At 37.1% G+C, this 19,244-nt stretch overlaps 1 protein-coding gene across 3 annotated transcripts in view; it reads right to left on the bottom strand.

Annotated features, from left to right (window-relative positions):
- Positions 1-377: 377 nt before the first annotated feature.
- The window catches only part of KMT5B (lysine methyltransferase 5B), a 30,823-nt gene continuing 11,956 nt past the window's right edge, over positions 378-19,244 (bottom strand). For 2 of the 3 annotated variants that reach the window (XM_049820584.1, XM_049820583.1), the window contains exons 4-10: positions 11,344-11,509; positions 9,888-9,997; positions 7,712-7,878; positions 7,024-7,043; positions 6,708-6,844; positions 3,923-4,119; positions 378-1,942 (exon numbers count right to left, since the gene is read on the bottom strand). In XM_049820584.1, coding sequence (XP_049676541.1) covers positions 474-1,942; positions 3,923-4,119; positions 6,708-6,844; positions 7,024-7,043; positions 7,712-7,878; positions 9,888-9,997; positions 11,344-11,509 — 2,266 coding nt within the window. In that variant the 3' untranslated portion in view covers positions 378-473. Of the gene's footprint in view, positions 1,943-3,922; positions 4,120-6,707; positions 6,845-7,023; positions 7,044-7,711; positions 7,879-9,887; positions 9,998-11,343; positions 11,510-19,244 lie in introns of those variants that run through there. The other variant, XM_049820585.1, reaches the window with a different exon arrangement.

The following is a 19,244-nucleotide window of genomic DNA, read 5'->3' as shown; positions in this document are numbered from 1 at the left end:
CTCTTACTGATCAAAAATAATTATGTAGCCACACTGTATTCTCATTGTCCTGCATGGAAAGATTTGATGCAATTTCATAACTTTGCTTGAGCCTTTATTTTACAACAGAGCATTACCTCTAACTCAGAATTGCACATAAGAAGGCTATTAAAAAGTACAATAAAAATCTGCACAAATCAGACTTAAGAAGAGTCAGTATGCTGTACACTTTCTACAATATTACGTTGATAGGTGAATAAACAATAAAGAAGTGCTGCCACTAAGTTTTTCAGAAAGTTCTTCAGTTGAGGAATAATCAAATGGAATTTTTGTTGTGGGTTGGTTTGTTGTTTTTTTTTGTTTGTTTGTTTTTGTTTTTTTTTGGGTTTTTTTGTGTGTGTTTTGTTTGGTTTTTTTTTTTTTTTTTTTTTTTTTAATTTTTATTTATTTTTTTTTTTAAAAATGACATCCAGGTCAGTTTACGACCTATAAGCTTATGCATTGAGCCTTAAAGACTGATCTTCTCTCCTCCTGGAAGAAATATCAATATCTATTGAATCCTTGCCAACAATAAGCCTTAATCTCTTCGCTGGAGGAAGAGGAATAAAGTCATCAAATTCATCATCATAGTCATCTTCCTCTTCATCATCCTCTTCTGATGAAGATTCATCTGCTGTTTCCTCTTCATAGTGACCATAATCGTCTACTTCCATTCTTGACTCCAAAAGGGAAAGAGTTTCACTACAACACATACCATTTTCATGAAGGTCCTCAGGGTACGTCCCTCTGTTTTCTTCCTCTCGTTTTAGCTGTATTTTTAATTTTGTTGAACTATTGCCTGATCCTGAGTTAAACCCATTATTTAGCTTTGCTACATATAAATTATTATCTTTTTCATGGTCTTTACTTAATTTGATACTTATTTTTGAAGAATTCATTCCATCACTTTCTTGGTCATTTGCCTTGCTACTGCTATCATGGCGTCTACGAAGAGTCAGTTTAGGGATCCCAGAGCTATTTTCAAGGATAAGCTGTGCATCATACCTCGTGATTCGTCTTTTCTTTTTACTTTTTGCAGTTCTAAAGCTGTCTTTTGCTTTAAAATTGTCAGATGTTACAACAGAGCAGCCACCAGATCCAGGGATACAGTCTTTATAGCCAACAGGTGTGTCCACCACATTATTCCTCTCTCCGAGCTCTGAATGTGAACTAATCAAATCTGGTACTTCATCTTTCACAGGTGTATTGTGCATAGTATCAATTTCTTCTGTTTTTGCAGATGGTTTCACAAGTTTTCCTTGTCGAGATTTCTTTTTTGACATGCCTGCATCATTTTTCTGGCACCTAATCTCCCCTTTATGTGATGGTCCATGAGCCACATCATTTTCATTTACCACATGAGACTGCTGCTCTAAAACGTCCGATTGCGTTCCAGTCAAATTATTCTTATAGCTATCCAATGTATTTGGTTCAAGCTTTAAGTCAGAGGTCTCCTTCAAATTCATCCTTGTTCTCATTGACCTCCTTGTTATATATGTGCAGGGTGGTATATCACCATGCTCATGAGCACCTTTCACAGAATTCAGTTTATGTTCTCTTGCTGCATGCCTTGTTAAGCATCCACTAGAGACTGCAACTTTGACTGGTCCCTCCAATTCTTTATCCTTTTTAATGGGCAAGTTTTTATACAAAACTACTTTAGGCTCTTTGAGAACTAGATTTCCCATTTCGAGCTTTCTAGAAGTGTTCTTTTGCTCTGGCCTTTTGCACTGATTTCTCAACTTTATCTTTGAAAGTAAAGGCTTTGCAGGCTTTTTCAGTCTCTTTGGTACCCTGGAATTATTTATATGAGTTAGTTTAGATGAGGTAGAATTTGATGATGCTGGAATTCTTGATATAGACTGTCTTGTTAATGTTCTATTTTTGCTGTTCTTTTTTACACCAATTGAAGATTTTCTGTTAGCTGCAAAAGAAAAAAGTGGTTTCGTTATGACACTGCTTTATCCTGAGTTTCCCACTCCCAAATACTGTTGTTATTTCATTTATTTTAAACACTTCATCAAAATCCGTGAAACAGGCTAGACAGTACTCAGTAAGGAGTGAGCTGCTTAACTTGCAACTCCAACATGAAAGGAATTGTCAAACAAGTCAAAAGTACACCTAAATTCCAGGTATACTTCCCTCACTGCTACCAATATACCAAGTTTAGTTTTTACTTAATTTCTTCTTCTACCATTTTTTTTTTTTAAATCCATCCCACATTGTCCACAGTTTTTACTGACTATTATTGAAGCAAAATCTGAGGATCAGCATGCTCTAGTATTAACCCCAGAATTTTTTCCTACAGAGGGAGGAACACTCCTCCCCGCCCCCCTCCTCCCCCCCCCTCCCCCCCAAACCTTAAGTACTGTAATGGTGTCCTGGTTTCAGCTGGGATAGAGTTAATCTTTTTTCTAGTAGCTGGTACATCGTTATGTCTTGGGTTCAGTATGAGAATAATGTTGATAACACACTGAAGTTTTCAGTTATTGCTAAGTAGTGTTTATACTAAGTCAAGGATTTTTCAGCTTCTGATGCCCAGCCAGCAAGAAAGCTGGAGGGGCACAAGAAGTTGGAGGGGACACAGCCAGGACAGCTGACCCAAACTGACCAAAGGGATATTCCATACCATGCGACGTCATGCCCAATATATAAATAGGGGGGAGTTGGCTGGAGGGGTGGATTGCTGCTCTGGAACTAACTGGTGATCAGTCAGCAAGTGGTGAGCAATTGCGTTGTGCATAATTTGTTTGGTATATTCCAACTCTTTTATTATTATTATTATTATAATTTCTTCTTATTATTGTAATGTTTTATTATTGTCTTTTTTTATTATTCCTCATTATTATTATTTTCTTCCTTTCTGTCCTATTAAACTACCTTTATCTTAGCCCAAGAGTTTTACTTTTTCCTGATTCTCTCCCCCACCCCACTGGGTGAGGGGGGAGCGAGCGAGCAGTTGTGTGCTACTTAGTTGCCAGCTGGGGTTAAACCACAAGGAATGGTTTCAGTTTCAAGTATCCAGCTGTCTGTCACCTACTGTGGTAAGCAAAAGGATTTTTGTCCAAGCAAAGCTGCAACTCTAACGTGTTGTAATTAGAAATCATAAGAGGGTTTTGGAAACTTTTTTTTTTTTTTTTTTTTTTTAAAATATCACAGCAGCACACAGGAGCCAGATGGGACCATAATACTTTACATAGCTCCAAACCTCTGTGCTACTTAAGTCAAAGTTGAAGTTATTTATTTTTGCCTATACTGAGGGTGGCAGACATGGGGAATGGGGAAAGTAAATAAAATTATACTCACTGCTCCATGAAGAGAAGTCTCTCAGGAGCATCACAAACAAAAATCCCTTCCAATTTCTTCCAAGATAACTAACTGTGCACTTTCACTTCAGAATAGGTACCTGAACTATATCAGTCCTGGACGTGGAGAGGGAATAGCTGCCCAATTTAAAGGATCTCTAAAGGAAATGACTATTTGTTTAATAATCTCTACTAAGAGTATTTATTTAAAAACTGTTTTCCTACAGAATGTAGATAACTCAAACTATGTAAGTTTTCTTTTCTAAACTATGCTACTGCATGTGATAGTTTACAGTATTTTGAAATACATACATTACTGATAGAACTTTAACTGACATGTTCAGAAATATGACACTAGCTATTTGCTTTTGTTATAAATAAAAACAAAACAAGAACATACCAACCTCTTGTTCTTGAAACACTTACAGAAAAGTGAATTGCTATTTAAATTGCCTTTAGAACTGTAATTTATACAGGAATCTTAAGACCAGCATCTGAGATGCATCTCAACACTAAGAGAGAAATTCCATGACAGTTTAAGTTTTTCATGGTTTTATGAAACCGTTAATCCTGCACTCCAAGCTTTTCCCCTTACTTACTTGCATTAGCTTTTTCCTGAGTGGTATCTGCATCAGTGTTAGAGCTGACGGACTGGCTGTCTGAATTTTTGCTGCTGTCACCCAACTTTTTAAGTCTGTTCAATCGTTTATCTGTTTCTCTCAGTCCATATTTACTATTAATCACAGGAGTAGGTGCTGGCAATCCCACTCTTGACTTAAAAGCACCAGTTCCACGTCTACAAAGAAAAAGAGGATACAATGTATTAAATAACTCTTAATATAAACTTAGAACTGTGTTTCATATACAGTAGTTTGAATCCCAGGTATATTTGGATAAACAATACCAATAACCACTGAGTTTATTAGCATTTTGTGGGGTGCTTTAATAGGATATCATATACTCATCTCATTTTAGTAAGATGTGCAGAAAAAACCCCTTCATTTATTTCTTGCAAGAAGAAAGTTGCAAAAGTAGGTTTCCCTTGCTTTACTTCTATTTCAGTATCATTTCACAGTCAAATTATACAGGTGAAAATGAAATATGCTCATTCAAAATACTACTTAGCTTAGATAACAATTTCAATTTTTCCCTAATCACAGCAGGCTAGTACAAATATGTCAGCTTCAGTTACAATGCTTCTTACTGCATCAGCAAGAGTTGAAAAGTACAGAAAATGGAATAAAATTATCACATAGTTCTGTGTTCCTTTGCAACTGAAAGACTCCAGTATGTATTTACCATGAAAATGAAATGGCTGAGCAAACCTAGAATTTTTTTTTTTCTAATTACAGAAAAAGATGAAGATTAATAATTCCTGTACTTGCACTTCAATCACTACTACTAGGATTCCTTTGATACTCTTTAATAATCCAGTATGCTTGCAATCTGCAGAATTACTAAAGACAACTTCAGTGTGGATTCCAGTGTGTTGTACTGGAAGAAAATCTACAGAACTTAATCAAAAGTGCACCAAAAAGATTAGACAGGCTCTCAAGCTTCTCAAGGTTAATTATTATGCAGATACGATACTTGTTCTCAAATTAACTGGTATTTGTTTGATATGAAATGTTCTTTCAGTATTATTTTGTATTCTGCGAATTACAGGCAGCTTAAGATACTAGACTGTACCTAGCACAAGCAACAGCCACTTTAGATCAGAAAGTAATAGTGCTATGAAAAACCACAACTGTCTTCTGACATGTCATCTTTGGTGCTCAGTTGTCTCAGCCAGCATGAACAGCAGGCTCACCTAAAAACAGTACATGCACATATGTAAAGATATGCAATTTTCTTGGTGATGACTTTCAGAGGCTTGGAAAAAAAATTGCACAGAGCCAACCCTCCCAAACGTACTCCACAGATCCTTAGAAGTCTAGCAGTTTAACATTACAAATTAACACCCTTTACAGCATAGTCAAAATCAGGTCACTTGAAGATGATTTTTTTTTGTGCTGTACGAAGTGACAGTTGCCTCATCAGTGTTGGTAAGGACTAATTTTTCCTTGCTCAACTCTGCTAAATTAAAATCTCTCATATTCGATTGCTGTAACACAGCCTTGTGACCAAAAACCAGATTCCTAAAGTTAGAATTACCCAAACGTTAGCTTTAAAATATAACACTTTCCTGTACTTAAAATACGAAGATGACAAGTTAGTGGAAGTGTTCAGACACATAAAATTGGTTTGTCCTGAAAGAGAAAGTATGTCCGTATTACATTAAAATCAACAATCAAAGGAACTTGAGCAAAAAGAAATATTATCACTCCAAGTAACAAGGAAAGAACAATCATGGTGCCCATTTATTCAATACTAAACACCTCCCAGGACTGAAGTACATTTTCACTAGCAGCTCTCTAGATAGACTGAGACTGTACCCTTCACTTGGAATGATCTACCAACAGCATATGAGCTTGAAAGTCCACACCAGAAGGTCTTCCCTTGAATTGCAAGAATTGTTAGCGATGAAACTAGCTAGTAAAAAATGAAGGTAAGGTTCTTAAACTATTTATATGTAGGTACACAAAGCTATTTCTCAATACGGTTAATATTTTGTGCTTTGTAGGTTTTCTCTCTCCACACTTAGGTGAAACAGTAATAGAACTGTCATAGGTTCTGTGTAGTTCCTCTTGGAACTAGGTGAAGCTCTCACATACGATGTTGAGCCTCCATGCTCACAAGCAGAAGTTTCAACATGGCAAAAACCAACTATGAAATTCTTTCAACTGATTTTGTGAAGAAACTAGGTTGGGGCAGCACAGGTGAAAAACAAGTATAACAACAAATTTGCTGCTGTTGTGCGATGGACAGATATAGGCAAGTACTGTCCAAACCAGTAGATCTTTATGAGAACACAAACCCCCCAAGTTCTAGTACCATAGGGTGAAAACTACTTTGCCCACTCCCAGCAGAAGAGAATTTCAGGTCAACATAGAAAACATTAATAAAATTTACTTTTTCTAGTGTAAAAGAGACCAAAAGTTGGGGGTCAGTTGCTAAAGGCTTCGTAGAAGCTACAACTGCTCTTCCTTCCAATTCTACCTTATTCTGTACAAATATTTTTAAGAATCTACACTTCTTCTTTTGTTATTCTCATTTTGGGCTATGTCCAGAACAGAGAATTAAAAGAAAAACAGCATGCAGGAGTTCTCAGGAAACATGACCGTTCAGTAACAACATAAAAAAAAAATCATTACAACAAATAGTTAGGAAGCAATTGTAATGTGTCCAAAAATCTGAGTACTCATAATAAAGGACTTCAAGTTTCACAAAATATATTATGAATATGCCCAATTCCATTTGAAACTTATTTACATCAATGCATACCTTTCACAGGTGTAACATTCGCAGTATTCATTATTTTCTCCAAAAAACCCATCTCCATAGTAACAAGAGATTTCTTCTCCAGGTTCAATATCTCTTAGAGCTTTCACACATGCTGTATCTCTGCCCGTTGATACAAACTGGGGAAGGAGACAACAGAAAGGGGAGGGGGGAAGAAAAAAAAAAGTTAATTATTAAGGTTGAACAGTACCTGAATAAGAAAAAAACAGTTAAACTGTTGGGGAAGAAAAGGTGCAGGGAAAAAAGGGGAGAAAAAAAATGGGGTGCTTTATTTATTTACTTTTAATTTCTTGCTTACCTTACAGTTAGGTCTGCAATCTGAAAAAGGTCCAAAAGATAAAGTCAATTAACTGTTGATAAGACCTGAAACATGAATAGTTGTAGATATCTAAAGTAAGGATTCACTCTGACTTCAATAACTGTAGAATCTCAACTAAATACTGGGAGTTATGTTAGTATTGCACAAAGCTATACATCAAAAGATATCTATTTTTATACAGTTTGGTTTTTGAGCTCTTCCCTATGCTACCACAAATGTTCAGTTTCTCTCCTCTGTAAGGTAACAGGATTTATCTTAAACCCTACCTGCTTTTCCTTCAGCATACAAATGCAACAGAATCAGTTAAGCTTCTGTGCAAAAGGTTAAAGAAGGCATAAGAAGTTCACCTAAGAAATATGTTACTGTTGACTAAGTTCACAAAGAATTCAAGGTAACCCACAATATGCTCCACTACCTTAGCTGCCAGTTCCAAAATCTCTGTGAAGGAAGAAGGCATCACTTTCCTAAAGCCTTCTGTGAGTTTCCCAGTACACAGCCGATCAGGTCTGGTCTAGGAAAATCCCAACAGGATTTTGTCCTACAGTAATCTAGCAAGCCAGATTCAGACATTTTCTCTAAGGTCCTGCATTGTTCAGCTCACATAAAACAACACTTCTGAGTAGAATTCCTTATGTCCTTTAACATGCTTCCTATACTTACTACTCACCATGGTTGATAAATGCAGCAGGACCAAGCCACAGCTGTGCACAGTTTTTCCGTGTGGAATACATGACGCTGAAGTCATTTTCCCCATGTCTCAGCAGCATGTTTTCTTCCATTTCTGATAGTTCAGCAATACAGCCCACAAGTAATTCTATTTTATCATTTCGTTTCCTTTAGTGTAAAAAGAGTAGCAGAAGTAAGAATGCATATGCCAAAATTGCAAAGTAATTTCTCAAGAAAAGCTGTCAATAACAGGAAATGTTTTGTAAACCGTATCTCAACCCCTATAAACCTCGTGTTTTAATTCAGTTAGAGACAGGATATCAGGCTAAATAGACTTTTTATCAGACATGAAATAAATGGTTTTATGCTACTATATAGAATCAATTACATCAATTCTGACAGACATTACCACCATTGTTTCTACCATGTCCTGACACTGCAAGCAAGAAAACGCAAGAGTTAATTACTTCAGCTTCTACAGTTGTTAAAACGAAAAGCAAGATTCTTTCATTTGCGCACACTCCCTCCCCATCAGCACATAAGACATTTTGACTTCCTCCAGCTGCTCTTGTTTGCATTTCCTATACTTCTTCCTTTGGCCAATAAAACACAGCATAGTGAAGACACTCAGAACTCCATGGCTTCTTAAAAAAGGGCCAGTATTGACTCAAAAAAAGGCCAGAATACACACAAGATGTTTTCCTTTCTCATGAGCAGTTCTTCAGCATCAAGCTAGTCCTTGAAATAGACCATTGGCAGGGGGCTGGGACATACACACACAGACGAATGACCAACAAAACCATGATGCTTTCATGTGCAGACAGCCAAACTGCCATCATAAATATAGCAGATCAGAGACACTGAATACTCAGCCTAGGAAGAAGCACACAGTTTCCATTATCTTGCAAGGGCATTGTTTCTACTGCTTTTTAGAGTGGCCATTCAAATTTTGGCCAGATTACTTTGACACAGATTAGTATGAAGATACTAAATATACAGGAAGGACACAAACCTTCCAAGGTTTGTGAAGACAAGCCTTTTAAGTCCAAAATTCTCCTTTTATAGACAGTGCTGAGAACTCTTATCAGTTCTGAGTCTCAGTAGTTTTCCAGATATTGGCAGGGTTAAGAAGCAGCTCTCCTGTCTTGCTCTCTCTCAGGTCACTCAAGATTTTGAGCATGAAAAGTTAGTTCATTTTCAACACACCTAAATACAAAGCTTCCACCCCAAAGAATCAGTTAAGGGGAGAATTCAAACAAACAAAAAACCCAAACCAACTCATGATTATATCATAATTGTGGAACTTCCAGCTATAGTCATGAAGAGCTAGAAACTGGCCTCAACCTTCTTAAAGCTTACCCTCCCACATGTTGAGGCCATAGCCCCACAGTAATGGCATGCTTACTTGGTACGCTGCCTGTATAATATCTAGCTACTCAATCCTAGCCTGCACATAATAGCATTATCATCATCTCAGATGTGATGTTATGAGTACGTACTGCCACAAAGCAAAACAAATATAAAGTACGAGGGGGTGGGGGGATACAGGACACGGGACGGACAGGACAGGACAGGACACGGGGACGACAGGGAACGAAGGGGAAAATTTATTTTAAAATCTGAATTAACCCAGGGATCTGCTGTTGCTGCCACCGACATGCTTATAATGAAAGTTAGATGTGCAAAAATGAGATGGGGTAATACACTGTGGTTCCAACTTTGTGTTTCCAGGAGAGATTTATCTTGCACAATCAAAATATGCAAATAACACCCCTCAGTTCACAAAGGTGAAAACCTCATTTTCCTCACAATTATTTGTCGTATAACAAATCCAGCATAATGCCAGTCTTGACATGGCTGTGTTTCTCACAAAAGGCCAACAACTCACGATTAGAGGAAAATAATCATCTGACTGAAAACAAGATAAAAAAAACTTGTATACTGAAAACTATATGGCTACATCCAAATATACAAAGGCATGTCTTACAGATGCATCTATTATGTGTTAAGTACTTAGCAAAAACAGACACCAAATTTAATTTGTAAGTAAAAATACAAAACTTTCTATTTCACTGGTTGCAGTTTTAATTCTAAATCATACTTCTTCAATATCATTTTTTAGAACCTTTCAAACTAATTGACAGAAACGGAATGCAACAGTAAACTATATTTCTTACCATTCTTTTGTTGCAACAATTTTGGCTCCATTTTGTTCAGAAGAATACCGATTACAAGGCAGTATCTCAAACCCACTGTCAGTTGCAAACATTCGTAAATAAATAAATACCTGCAATGAAAGAAAACAGTATTTTTCTGTTACAAGCAAAACAAAAGCAGTGGGGAACTTCATATAAAAATAATGAAAGTCAGTGAACTGCACAAAAAAATACACAAAAAATGGATATTGCAATGGGATGTTGTTTGCTGAAATGCATTTCTGATTACAAATTTTAACTATACACATTACACTAATCTTATTTCTCCAGACTGACTTGCAGGGATCTTCACATGGCTAACATGACTATCCAAAGAGTTTAAAAAAATTAAAGATGCCTTAAACGCTACAAAATTGGTCCAACCAATGAAAATCGATTATTTCTTCTTAAAGTCACTGAGTAGTTGCATTCAAGAACTCTTCTCTGATCTTTAAAAACCACCGAGACCTAACAATCTACAGGATCCAATTTTATTCCTGCCAGTTCTGATAAAGATACTATTTCCCTGACAAATCTAGATACTGAATTCAGGGATTGATCGATCAATTCTTTTTAAAGTGCAGTAGTATTACTCAACAAACAATATGGGAAAGCAGAATTTGCTGCCTCCTTTTTTCTGTATTACTAGATTTGATGCACTTTAAAGTAGGCCAAATTCCTTTTGGTTATATCTGAAAACAACGCACTCATTCCTGAAGGAGTTGGTTTTTGTTTTGGGTTTTTGGGGGTTTTGTTTGTTTGTTTTTTTGAGTAAAAAAAAAAAACCCACTATGCTTTCCTTGCACTTTGAGAACCAACAACCTTTATGCTATACACAAAATGGATTTGGGGCGTGGGAAGTAGAGGAAGAGAAGTAACACTCCCACATAAAGCCCCTATACCCAAACAACTGAGGTAATTTGAGGTAGCAAGGCTTCTCCTTTTTCCTTCACCTTTTGTTGTCACACAATTTGATTTAAAATAGCTGCAAGTTAAAAAAACAAAACAAAAACACAAAACCAAAAAACCAACACAGAACAAACAAAAAAAGGAGCGGGGGGAGAAACCCCTTCCAAAGAATGAAAGAAGTTCTTGAAACTCTTCATCTCCTGGAAGTACGTCTTCTCTCTTCTGCTTATGACTTAAGCCAACAGCAGAGGAGGCAAATGTGTCTTCCCTTCTACATGTCTATTAAATAAAAGGCAGTGGTAAGTTAACTCAAAAAAAAGAAAAGAAAAAAAAGAAGCAGGGGCAAGGGGGAGGAGGTAGAAGCTAGCTGGCTTTTAAAAAACAAAGGAAGTTTCTGTTGAAAATCAATGAAAGAAATAACATGACAAAGCAGTGGATTACTTTGCTACTGCTACATTCCTAAGAAATTTTTACATTTTCTTAGCCTTTCAACCATCTGAAAAAGCACATTAATTACAAATACACCTACATGTTCCTTGAACAACCTTTCCTGCATTTTGTTCTTGTTAAGAAAATAGTGCCGGGCCCAGTCACCTGACGTCAAGGACTTGAAGGCTTTTTCTAAGTGCTCATCTTTCTTAAAACGTTCAATCACCTCTTTTAGTTCTTCTTGCCTTCCTTTAATAGGTCGAAATCTGAAATAAAAAATAAAGCTATTCCAGTCCACTGTTATTAATTTTCAATTCTTCCTCACAGTTACTCGCTGCACAGAGTTCTTTTGCTAGCCATATAAATATTTAACTTTTCACATAAAGAAACTGACCACTGTGTACTCAAATCACAGGCCCTCATTTCCTGAGATAATGGTAGAGGCAAGGTAAAGCCGAGCATACTACTTGGAATGTTAAAACCCTCCATTCTGCCAAGAAGCACAATTTATTTCTGAAACAAATCTCCGATAAGATTCACCAACACAGAATAATATTTCACTTTTTTCAGCACCTATCATGTGGAACAAAGAAGCTAAAGAACTAGTATAATAAAAGTGTCACTGCCCTTACTTTCCTAATAAATTTACTATCATTAAAAGTGCTTGTGCAAAAAAATCCAGCAAATAAACTAGATGCTGTAAAGCTTCCTAGTTAACACTAGTATCAGGGGATCTATGCACAGTTCTGGCTTTTGTAGCTGGGTTGGGGGGTGCATGATTTTAAATTTAAGCCCTTTAAGCCCTCTAAACCCTCACATATTACACTAGATTTTTTTAATAGGGGACAAACAATTAAGACAGTGCAACTGAAAAGACTGAGTAATAAATCTCAAAACAGAAAAAATATGTAACTATCTTGAAGAGTGATTTCAAATCAACTTTTGCCCAATGCAAAGCCTTATTATATTGACAAATCCACTATATGGGTTTATGTAGATTGCAAACTCAACATTTGCATTAATGTAAAACACACCTTTTAATGACTACACAAGAAGTATCTATAAATAGTAACATACAGCATAGATACTACATCTGCGGAAGACTGAACTTCCACAGGTTAGTGCAATTGTACGATTTCTTCCCCAGAATACTGGCTACAGGAAACAGGTATCTGAAAATCATGGATAGATAAAAACATGAAAATAAACCCCTGTACATTAGCAGAGAATTCTGCCTTCTTCCCAAAGTTTGAGATTTAAGAAAAACTATCCTTCATATCATCAACAGGAAAAAAATGGCTACAGAAAAAACCTGTATGACTGCAAGAAGCAGGATCTCCACTTCTGAGCTGCAAAACCATCAAGAGAAAGAAGAACTTAGAGATTATGTCAAATCTCTATAAATTGCCTTAGACTGAGCACATACCTGTATATGCTCTGCTTTGGGGTGGAGGTGGGATGTGTGTACTTTTAAGTGTATGACACACCCCAAAGTGTATGACACAACCCAGAGGACTCTTTGCAAAGGTAAAAACTTTCTAGGGTCATGAAAAGCTGTTTTCTGCAGCTCCTTTTACAACTCACAGCTTTTGCTTACACAGCATATAACGAAAGTGTTGAACAGGCTGACAGCTTTTGATTAAATCTATAACACTAAGTCCCATTACTTGTTGCTTGAAGTGAGTTACCATGCTGATTTTATTTCCTCCTACTTACCAAATGAAGTCTGTATTTGATGACAAAAGTAAACAAGGGGAAATAAATTCTTAAAGCTGGTGAAAGGAAAACTCATCAACTCCCTCACCGATACCCTGTTTTTTAAATTACCATATCACCTGGCTTATCATCATCTTAGAACGCTGAATGTTTTAAGTAACTTCTTTTCAGATGACTGAATAAGATTTGCTTCTTCTATGCAACTTGTATGAAGGAAACAAAACACCTTAAGTGTTGCACATCCCAATTTTATTGCACCTTGTAAAATAGCAAGAGTTTAAAATCATAAATAACTAGTAATGATGAGGATTCAAGCTCCTTCATTAGAAATGAAATGCTCTATTTATGCTCCTGATACAATAAAGATCTCCTAACAGCAGTATCCCTTCCAGCAGCAGTGCGGGTTATCAGCATTTCATGCATCTTCCCTGCATTTCTCCATCTGAAAAACTTCCTTGTAATATAATGACTAAGCAATCTTTTAGATCTTTTTGAATATGACAAAAGTTATCAGCATAAACCTGTGAGCTTTCAGATATGATATAATAAGTAGTTCCAAGAAGACATTACATAAGTTTTCTTCTGGCTGGGATAACATCTAACAAGATAGTAAGAGTCAGTCAAGAAATAGATGCCCACTTAGAATTGCAGTATGTACCCTGAAGTCCTTTAATAAAGAATATACTTATCCCATCTACCCCAAAAGCTAACTGCCTAACAAGCTGCTGAAACCTCATCATGGAGGAAAACTCCCTTCAGACTACAGATGATATGATCATTATTATTTTTGTTCTGTAGCACAGCAAAGTCTCCCTCAACTTGCCAGATACAAGAAGAATATCTCCCAGTTCTCCCCAAACCAGAAAGACTTCTCCCAGATTTGACAGTCATAACTCAGAGAGCATCCTCAGACATTAAGGGAATTTAAAATGATATAGCCTGAACTGAACCTGACTAGTTTCAGAATAAGACTTGTTCTCATTTTCAGAAACAGTTTTCCCAACAAGGATCCAACTGTATTTATATAATGAGAAGTACCAAGCACACCAATATGCACAAACGTGTCAGGTCAACTTTTGGTTTACGTCTTTATCTGCAAACATTATGGGAGGAAAAGCCACAGGATTTACAGCTAAAACTGGTCTTCAGCTATGTCTATTCTTGCCGGGCTAGCTAAATGAATGATTGCCCTCTCCCTTACATTTTATATGTTAAAATGCACCTTTTTTTTTTTTTTTTTTTTAGCTAAGTGACCTGCAGGAGCAAAGATAGGTGGAAAAACCATCACATTCAAAATTGCATTAGCACCTGAGGCAGGCAATGTGTATGTGCTGATAGACATAATCATACTTGTTTATGACCAAGAAGCGGTTTAGTCTAGGCTAGCTAAGGAAAGCAGTATCCCAACTGAACCACCAGCGGGCGGGGGAGTGCAGGTGTTTCTACAGGTTCTTGTCTCAGGCATTCCACACTGCTGGCAGAGTTCCTTTAAATGTCTAGCAGAAACTCATGTAACATCATTCCTGAGAAGTAGAATAGTTACTGTATGCCCAAGCCTTGAAAAGGCCAAAAAGAAGGGTGGAAGCAGGAAGTGGGTGAAGAGATTTTAAAAACCCCAAAACATTGAAAGGTCAGATGAATGTCACAGTGTATGCCAAGCATTTAAAACTTGAAACAGGGACTGGGTTTTTCAAAGAACACAACTCTCAGCACCCAAGGGCTCCAAAATTAATACCAAGGCCGCCCTGCAGAACAACTATTAAAATGTTGTACTGATATTTTTTACATGGTCACAAGACAGAGATAACTAGAAGAGATAAACAGGAATCCAAACAAGCAAGAACTGTCCACAAGTACATGGGAAGATGCTGAAAACCAACATCATGATGTACAGTGTTTCACTTCAAGGGTTCCCAAATCAATGAAGCAGAATGATACTTTGCACCCTGAGCCCAAGTTAGTGAGTTGTTCACAGCTCAACAGCATGTGTAAACTGCACTGAGAGCATATAAGGTTTGAGCTAATCCAGAACACTACAACCCAGACTCCTCATGAAAGCTTCAGTGCTTTCACAGGTGCATCTCCATACTTTAAAAGGCACCTTCTGATTTGAGACACCGAAGAAGCCAATATGCCAAGAAAGCCTATAAGTCGAGCGTTCCTTAAGAATTTGAGGCTCTGCTGATAGATACTTCACTTCTCCCAGGAATATAATGAAATAGCAGTTCATTCACTAGTCTTTCCCAGCACTACCTACCAAAAAGCCAATTGGTTTTGAGATGCAACCTTAAACACTATCATTTTGGTGTTACAGTGCTTCCTCATTTACACACGACATTTAAAAAAAAATAAAAATCTATGCATCTGCTGAAAAAGTCTACATGACTGTTTTTGAGCACCACCATGAAGAGAGCCTGAAAAGACCCCACAGCTAAATGTATACATATATATAAACCGAGCCAAAGAAACTGGCTTTTAAGTGTCAGTAAAATAGGAGACTAGTTCAAAGAAGAGAACTAGAGAGACAGAAAGAGCACAAGAAAACCAACAGAACAAACCAGCCAACCCAGTCTCTAAACAGAGAGTCAATTAACATCAGAATTGTTTATCCAAACTTCTGGTTTGCTCCTATGAGCAGCACCTTTAACAGATTCCATCATGCAAACTGAACAACACACTCTGTTGTTTCAATCTGCTCATAGGCACAGACCCATTGAGCCACCCTACAAACAGCTTCAGGGGTCAGGTCTCGCAGAACATGGAGTCTGCCACAAAACAGTCTGTTATTAAAAGTAAGCTAAGAATGAAAACTCAGCTATCACAGTATCTTTAAAGAAATAATAATAATAGCCCTTCTTCCTGCAGAATAGAAACTTTTCACACTTCTCTAGGAAACACTCATTTTTCCCTAGTCAACAAGATCCAAAAAAGCTATGGGTATTGCAATTTCAAAATCAGCTAGAAGATGATCTTATCCCAGTTAAGGGCAAACTGAAGCAGTCTCAATAAGGAAGACGTAGGAAAATGGCTTGGGGAAGCAAAGCTCTTTCTCTCTCTCAAGTTTCTCTTACCTCGGGAATACTTAAAGAATCTTGAAACTCCAAGGTATAAAGCCAAAGGTCAGTGAGATGCTTGCCTATAAAGGAAGTTAAAGGAGAGTTTCTGGTAAGTTCAGAAGCACAGTACCTTGCTTAGTCTCAAGTCACTGAGAGCAGTGAGTTTGAACAAAAAGGATAAATTGATCCTGCAAGAGATCCAGTATGGAACTCCACATAGCATACCAGTGCATGATAAAGGGTTATACTTCTAAACCTGTTTCTTAACTTCTGTCTACAGAACATCAAGAAGAGTGAATTTATCAAAACATAGCACCCCATTAGCCTCTTAACAACAGGCACTTTGTATGGATGATATTTTTATTTAAGTGGCTATGGAAAGACAGCAAGTTACTGTTCATCTAATACCAGAGATTCAGCACAGAAGCTAAAACTGCAAGGCTGTTAAGCATTCAAGACAGCACAACAAGAGTTGAAAATCATCTGCTTATAATAAGTGGAAACAATTGATTTAGTTAACAAACATTTTGGCTTCCCCCTGCCCAACCCTGTAGTGTGAGTATCTTAATTAAAAGCTAGTTACATAAAAATCAACTTGTTCTGTGTTTAATCTCCAGTGTTGTTACCTGGGAAACCCCCCACACTCTTTAAAGGCCAAAGTTCAAATCAGAATTTTTAATTAAGAAAGTATTCCATATTACTTAAATTTCTTGAACTGAAACTATACACGCACCAGTGTGGTCAAAACTCCAATACAGCCTAGAATAGAAGTAAAGAAAGTTCTAACAGCCACATGATTTCATTCTCCTTATTATGGTTATTAAATAAATGCTTTTTTAAAATAAATATGGGCAACAAAAAAATCCCCAACACTTTTCTTCACTCCTATTCTGACATTCCACATAGTAAATTTAATTTAGCAGTTACCATGACTACTGGATGCAAGCCACTCCAGCTTTTAGAGATAGAACAATTTTTATTGAAGTTAAAGGTGCAACTAGAAAAACTGTGTAAGAGTAAGGTGGTGAGTGTTGGTTTGGAGGGGTGGGAATTGGTTTGGTTGTTTGGGCGGGGTTTTGGTTGCAATTCTTTTTTTTAAATCCAAAGCATTCAACAGCAGCAAAACAGTTAGTTCCAATGTAATCACTGTGTGTGACCACATACAGTGAAGGAAGACAACCAGGAGCAAGTTAAAGGACTTTACTGAATTATCAGCAAAAATTAAAAGGAAACAGCAGACTTTACACAAAAGTCAAACAAGATCATTTTGGAAAGTACACAGACACTGAGGTCTGAAGAATGTAAAAGCTTCACTTTGAAACACAGTGTCACTACATAAGAGCTGTGTACCTCTAATCCATTATCTCCATAGGGAGAAGAGGAACTATACAGCCTTGTAACCTTATTTAGCAGAAGCCACATAACTTGTTCTACCTCCAAACCCTATTCAAGATGAATACTGAGCCCTTTAATTATTATATCAAAATGAGCTAAGGAACACAGCAGAGATTCAGCACAGACCCATGAACGCAAGTGATATGGAACTGCTTTGCCTTCTTTGTCTTTATTGCTCAACAGTGACTCTACGGGACAAAGAGTGACATACCCTGTCAAGTAAGTAGCTGATGGTTTACACCAAGACCAGCAATTGCTCTTAGTGTAGTGTTGACAGAAAGCAGCTTCCCGCACATCATCCCCAACACACTTCATGTTTGCTATGGAAAACACAGAAATTCTTAAAGCTTAGTCCTTCAGTCTCACATTATCAGACAAAACTACCTGCACCACACACCAGTTTGTAACTTCACTGAAAGCAGCAATATGGAGTTAGGAAACACCCCTAGATTCTCCTAAAAGAGACTATAATGCGTTTAACTTCCTAAGTCACTTGCAAACTTAGAAAGACATTGGAACTGCTCTCAGTATTCCCTAGCCTGATGCTGGTGCTTTAGGGAACCAGGAAACAAGAGTGACTGGTAACAGAAGCAGTATTATCGGAAGTCTGCCTTAAGATTTAAATACTAACACATTTGTATGCAAGACAGCGAAGAGTGGATTAGCCATTAAGGCATGCAAACTTCAAGATTCAGCACTCAGCCTAGGGAAAAGCATCTGAAAATAAGAGATGGTAAGATAAACACAAACTCATTTTGCTTTTTACAAGCATCAGTTTTAATCTTTGGTGTTAGACAACCTTCAACCCAGGAAGTAATAGCTTGCAAAATCAGTTTTGTTTTTACATAAAAGACGGGCATGCAAGACTAAGTAAATCTTGCAGCCAGTATAGCCTTTGTCACACACACAAAAAAAGAAAAAAGGTCTGATATAACAGGATTTGTACAAGAAGCAACAAAACCTTAGAACAGCTGTACTTGACAAGATTATACTTCCTAAAACATGGATTATCTTTTTTCTTATTAACTGCTAACCTCCTATTTTGTCAAGATAAGATCTACCAATCTGATGAAAGAATGATCACATGACCTGTAAAGAGGGCCAGAAGCTCTGAAAACAACCTGCTTTCTCTTGGAAATCCAAGAGGATGAAAAAAAAGTTACTTTTGGGTAAAGCCACTGAAGACATTTCCAGAGCTACATTTTATGCTGTCCATCAAATCACTGGTGACAAGAAGGTATTTCAGAGGAACACTGGACAAACTCATTGTGCGATCCAATTGTAATCTTTTGAGAACTAGTCTTCAGCTCTTTCAGACATTACTGACTTGATTGACAGCTTACAGAACTAATAGCTCAATTTCCAAGATGGAGGGCATTCAGGAATTGCAGGACTTTATTTTTATGGCCCCCGGAAAAAACAAAGAAAAAATAACAATCACATTCTTGTCACTACTCTACCATAAGATGACTAATTCAGTATAAAGAAGATGGAAAAAAAAGATATTTTACTAGAACATCATGAGGTGTTTTTTTCCTCTAATCAACAAACTCTGGGCAAAACGAAGTCTTTACAAACTCTTCAACTGAAGGAATGAAGAACAGAAAATGCTTATATAGAAGACACTTATACATACAAAAATACAGACCTGGCTTCCAGAGGTAAGGTAAAGTACAACTTCAGTAAGTGGTCATCAACTTACACTGGGCTGCTAGTTGCAAAAATACAAACCTCTTATGAGTTTCCAACAGCAAAGCAGAATGCTGGCACAGTCACTTCCACAGTACGTCTTCAAACAAATCACAGCAAGGGAACAGGAAATACTTGCTTGCCA

The sequence above is a fragment of the Accipiter gentilis genome, chromosome 17, assembly GCF_929443795.1.
Source record: "Accipiter gentilis chromosome 17, bAccGen1.1, whole genome shotgun sequence".
NCBI classification, from domain to species: domain Eukaryota; kingdom Metazoa; phylum Chordata; class Aves; order Accipitriformes; family Accipitridae; genus Astur; species Astur gentilis.
Note: the sequence above shows the minus strand (reverse complement) of the source record. Positions and strands in the feature narration are given on the sequence as shown.